Here is a 6,000-nt window from a genome sequence, read left to right on the forward strand (position 1 = left end):
TTACGAGTAGTTTATCAACTCGACAAATAAAACAGTGGCGTGGCGTGAATTGCGATATATCGATTGTTATGCCATTTAAACCTATGGAAAAGGATCGATAAACAGGGTGTTCGCAGCGGACACCTTAATAATCGATTCTTTACCATAGCTTCAAATGGCGAGATATCGATAATCGATTATTCACGCCACGCCACTGAAAAAATGTTTATCGCAAAATAAATGGTGTTCCTCTAAACCATGATTCGAAAAAATTGTAATATTTCCTTATCCTTTTCAAGGACGTTGCAAGTTTACTTCCTCGCCGGCGTGGTTCTGCTTTCCCGTCTGGGAAGGGCGAAAGTTAATTAAAGTTCTAAGTAGTCCAGTCTTCCTGATCGTGTCAAATCGTGATTCTTAAAAATCAACCCTTAGCCGCAAGACGGTTTCGAACATGGAAGTCGAGTTAAACGACTCTGCATTGTGGGAAATAGATTGAATTTGAAGTGGTGATTGGATAATTGTAGAAAATCAAGATGTAATGGGAATGAACTCGTACTCGTTCAGAATCAATTTCAGTGAGTCCCAACTGACTTTTCGAATCAGAACTCACCAATTGACGCCCCGCGTACAAACCAAATGCTCTATTTTTTCAACATGAATTTTCAGTGGATACTAATTTTTTCGAGAGCCTGCAATATTAACCGCAGTTTTGACTCAGCAGAGGAAAAAAATGCTGATTCTGAACAGTGAAAGACGTACAATGGATGGATAGTAGGCATGGAACGTCAGCCAAAAACTGTACGAGAATCTTGATCCATGCTTAAATTTTGAGAAAATGTGAGTTACTTAATGCCTATCATATAACTTCCAGAAATTATTCGAGCAAAGACTGATGAACGCAATTAATTTTGAGTTGGTGCTACTGTGACCAAAGAAGGCGTCTTGCCAAAAAAGAAGAAGGAAGGATTACCATCACTCCAGGCTGGGAAACAAAAGACGCACACCTGTTGCGCCTAAATTGAGAAGTGATTTTCTTAATGGACCATTAGGCAGGGTAGGAATATTTGGGCAACATACACAAGACAAGACAGGTTCCCTCATTAAAATTTCATACCCAGCACATTAAGCACATTGAAGATTTTGAAAAACAATTTTTGTCGAAATTAAGCGTTCATAGATTGCGTCATAATCAGAAAATCCAAACTTGCTCATAAAAAGATTAACAAGCAGTTCCAAAACTTCAACCAAACAACCAAATTCTTTTAAATTTTCAAAGGAATCCGTACAGACGTTCCTTTGTAAAAAAATAAATTACCCAGTTAAATTTGGCAATAGCTGATGTGCCTTGGTTCCTCCATGGTCCAAATACCTTTCAATGAGATAACGCTGTGATTTTTGTAATTATTTGTTTTCAAAGTTTAGTGGCCGATGCAAACGCTTTAGCAGTAAGGCTCGAGTCATTCTTTATTTGATTTTTTTCAGAAAGCACTGACCCATTTGTGACGTGGCCTCTCCTTGTTGCGAATGAGGACAAGGTGGGAGATTGGAATGAGACGACCCTCGCCCTTGTTGTATAGGAACGGTTCCACTTTGGTTTTGATGGCATGGTCCAGCTCCGCAAATTGCTTCGTTCTCGCCGCTCGCTTCATTAACTCCACCAGCAGCCCTCCTCCTGCGGAATAATTTTCCAAATATTAACCCGTACACTGAAAAAAGCTCCCGCCGTGGGAGTCGCGATTACGGGCTTTATAGACAAACCGTCCGTTCCGGGCTCAAAAGCCGAAAATTCCGGCTGCTGGAGCCGTAGCTTCGGCCTATGAGCCCGTAGCAATCGAAGTTACGCCTCCAGCAGCCGGTATGTCTATATATTCCGTAATTACGGCTCCCACGGCCGGAGTTTTTTTTCAGTGTATGCTCCCTCTATTTCAGATTCTTTGAATTTTTGAATTTACGGTTTAGCATCACAATTTATGATTTGTACTTTTTCACAACATTTCTTCTCTCACAAAATTTCTTTTTAAAGGTTATAGGACATATTGTCGACGACTTTTTGTCAGCACGCCTGTTTTTTGTAGTAGTTTACGTCCACGCGTTTTTTTTGTAGGGGAGTTTTGGTTCACTTATCAATTAAAATGCAAATTTAATTGGTCCACGTGTAAATATAAACGACAATTGCTCACAACATTCTTGGATGAAAATATATTATGTCTTGGAAGAATAAGGGTTTGCTTGTTTTATTTTGTTTTTGTTTTTTTTTTAAATTTTTTTTTTGTTTGTTTGTTCCAACGGAGAAAAAATATAATTGAGATTTTTGGTAAAAATGAGAGCGTCAATTCCATGGGAGAAAATTCACTAAAACTTTCTACACTTTTTTGGTGCAACAAGACTTAATCCTTAAATAAAACCTGATCTTGTTATACGTGAACCAAAAAAAATGTTTGATTTCCCTCAACTAAAGGCTTCTAGGTTTTTATTCCGTGTACGATAACTTCGCGACCGTGCCGGCGCGGTACTTCGAGCTACTATTTCCCCACGGAAAAGTTGCACAGAATTGTAACAGATTGAAGGCTTCCTAATGTATAATGATTATATAATGCTATCATGATATCATCTAAACGTTGTTAAATACGGATACTAGGAATTAGTGAGTTTTTGGACTACTGGTCTCTTTTTGTGACGTAGTATCTTGATTTATTATGCGAGAAAAGCTCCGCACTCTTAAAGGATGCCTGTCAGTCTTACTATGTTGGAGCGCTTTCATTTTCGTATCATACTGTGCAACACCTCTGGTGTGAAATAAATGCTTGAGGCGCCGTGGCAAGCTGCGGGCGGCGAGCGGCTGGCCAGCACATTGGCGCCTCCAAACCTAAGGGGATACTTCAAGCATTGCGCAATGCGTGACGTATCCCCTTAGGTTTGTAGGCGCCAGTGCGCGTTTTGTGCCGGCCGGCAGCACGCCGCTCCGCTTTGTGTCGGGTTGATGTGTTAGGATCTAATCTTTAAACTCGCGGAGTCAGCGTTTTTCAACTCGTGATTTTGAAATGTTTGCACACTCTGCATGCATTATTCTCATTTAAGATGCAATTTTTCGAACTGAACTCGAAAAATTGCATCTTGATGCGTTCCAAGTGACACATTTTAGGTAAACAATAGTGGTTTATCTTGTGCAAGTACACCAGAGGTAGGATAGACTCATATCAGCGTGATCGCTGGATGCAACTGTCTTATCAGCCACCTCAAAGTTGGAAGTGGATGTTGGTCATTTCTCGTTCGCAGACAAAATCGCCGCACGGCGCAAACACGTCTCCGTAAAATTGACGCTGTGCGAAAACTAATAAATATTTTTTCAAAAACTAAAAAGGAGTGTACTCGTGAGAGTATAAGCTTTCAAACGAGCCTAAGTTTAGCTCGTTCGAACCATTTTTCAGCCCAGGGCGGCACCAGTCCGGGAACTTTTTGACCACACCTCGTAGTGTATATTTAAATGCCCATGAATCAATTTCTTTTGAATGATACACCTGCTGCATTGCTACCCGTTGTCAGTAACACTATGTGTTTTAAAGCGTGATATCTAATTTGAAACCATTCGTTTTTCTTCCAACTTTTCAACTTGTTGCTCTTTCCCTCAAAAATCCGGCCCATATGCCACAACCACCCTAGACGGAATTTTTGTCACCCAATTTGTTGACTCTTCAAGGAGCCCCAGTTTTTTTTTTTTGGGGGGGGGGGGAGTAAACAAAAGATTGAGAGATTGTGCGTAAAACAAGATTCGTGGTTTCATCCAACGTCTTGAGAGGCGTTCATGAACCGAAATTTGGCAACACCGGATTTCCTTCATTTAAGTTTATAATAAAAAATCGATTATTGTCGGAGCACCGGGCCCCTCCAAGAATCAATGCATTTCCATAGGTTTAAATGGAGAAAAAACAATGTTGCCAACTTGCTGGATCCGCCAATGTTCATGAACTTGCATGGTATCCCGTGGATGCTCCTTATTAATTTTGTATGACAAACGATACAGACTCGTACGGCAAAACCTACGCAGATGTATAATTTGTACAATAGTATGTAACGCAGAGTGAAAGAACTTGCCTTTGAGATCCACCAACTTGTACATGAGGATGGAGGAGGTGTCGGCTTGCTTCTTGACACCGGAGGTGACATTTGACTCAGCGTTACCCATTGTGCTCGGTTATTTAGCACAGGTGTTAAAGATGAATTAAATTGATGTCAAATTGATACCCCTGCAACGTGACCAATCGCGGTCTGCAGTTTATCCTTTGTCACAAATCAGTTTGATCAAAAACATTGTCGAGAGCTATGCTGTATCACCGCACTTAATGTTACGTTTCAGGACGGCTTCGATCGCGATCACATTTGCATTCCGCATTTTGAATACCCCTTTAAGAAAATAAATAAATAAATAAATTAATTAATTAATTAATATAAAGAGTGAATGAATAATTGAAAAAAATAAAGAAGACCCAGGCCTGCGTTAGAGGAATTCAGACACGCGAGGGATACAAGATTTGAAGAGGCACATTATGCGGTGCATAATTTATTGTAGAAAGCACACGTTACAAGAAAAACACGAACTCTGTGGCCTGTTGAACATTGTTTGATGAGACTAAAGAGGGATTTTTTGAGCTGATGTCGTCCAGACCGAGCAAAAGCATATGTTTTTATGCAACCTCAGTGTTGAGTAATTATGATGGACCCCCTTAATGTGACCATGAACCTCACAGTTTTGTACGATTATTCATTAAAATTTTAATTTTGAAACTCTTATTTAGTTTTCGAACTCTCTAGTTCTCTCTCCTCCTCACAATAGTGAAGATTGAACTCTATGTTAATAACCTCTATCAAAATTATAAGAAAAAGCCTCTCGGTTAGCTACCAAGCCGCTCACAAAGTTCTAATTTATCATTTAAATTTGCAATCAATTACTCGGTATCGATCCTATTCCATCGTGTGGTGTTTCAAACTTACGTTCAAATATCTAGTAGCCAATTTATTAATTAATTACCACCTCCCAGTCCCATGACGCTTTGCTCATTTTAAAATTTAAAAGGACTTTATTATCAGCTCCACAGAGATCTCGTATCCTGAATCCATACCACTTGAATTTACCGTTTTCGCAATATTTCAAAACAGAAAACTGGGAAAGAGCAATAGAAGCCAATATTTCAGTTATTTTATCAGTCACATATACATGTCAGCCACATTCGTCGATGGCGCTGCTCACCCTGTTCTCAGCTCTGATTTATGATTTTTAAAACTATTTTCAGCAAAGTGCATTGCTTGACTTGGGATATCTTTGGGACATGCAGGACTGAGGGCAATCACTATTACTCTCTATAGGATTTTCCCGCCTTTTTCATCAGTTATTATTATGCACATCATCTTTCCCTTCCCGCCAGAAAATTGTTACTAGTCAAAATTTTGAAGTTATTATCTTGTCATTGTGAGGATTAGTGGCCTTATCTATTAAAAATTAATGACTTGTTGATTGTGAGGATTCAGTCAGGCCTTACTCTATAAATACAAAAACCATTCTTGGCTATATTTTTCTTTTTACGCCCTATTCTCTCTCTGGTCTCTTTGGCATTTTTGAACGTCTAACGTGTTAGATTTGATTTACGAAAATAAAAAACCAACCGCAGGAAGGTAAAATCGTTTGCGGACACGCACCACGCACAAACACGTTATATCCGGCCATCAACATGTGGAAAATTTCACTGAAAAAACACCCGTAACTTGTGATCCGCCGGAGAACTTTGGCCCACTAACACAGACCTGTCCTGGGTCGCGAGTGACGGTACGTAGTCGATACGCCGTCCAAACCGGTGCCAGGCCCCGGCACCCTCCGCAGTGCTTGTTGCAAGATTTGGCAGAAATTGCCTCGTTTTTCAGTGGGAAGTTGTCAAATTGTAAAATATACCAGCTGAAATCGATGTAATCTAACTCAAGGTGCAGTGTGAATCAGAGTGTACCAAGACTGTGTCCTGGAACTCGAGTATC

At 40.0% G+C, this 6,000-nt stretch overlaps 1 protein-coding gene across 1 annotated transcript in view; it reads right to left on the reverse strand.

The window, feature by feature from the left end:
* The window catches only part of nan (transient receptor potential cation channel subfamily V member nanchung), a 103,243-nt gene extending 97,310 nt beyond the window's left edge, over positions 1–5,933 (reverse strand). Inside the window, exons 1-3 of the mRNA XM_019045280.2 lie at positions 5,638–5,933; positions 4,072–4,380; positions 1,473–1,651 (exon numbers count right to left, since the gene is read on the reverse strand). Of these exons, the coding sequence (XP_018900825.2) occupies positions 1,473–1,651; positions 4,072–4,162 (270 nt within the window). The 5' untranslated portion in view covers positions 4,163–4,380; positions 5,638–5,933. The remainder of the gene's footprint in view (positions 1–1,472; positions 1,652–4,071; positions 4,381–5,637) is intronic.
* Positions 5,934–6,000: the final 67 nt, after the last annotated feature.

Source organism: Bemisia tabaci, chromosome 3 (assembly GCF_918797505.1).
Source record: "Bemisia tabaci chromosome 3, PGI_BMITA_v3".
Taxonomy (NCBI): domain Eukaryota; kingdom Metazoa; phylum Arthropoda; class Insecta; order Hemiptera; family Aleyrodidae; genus Bemisia; species Bemisia tabaci.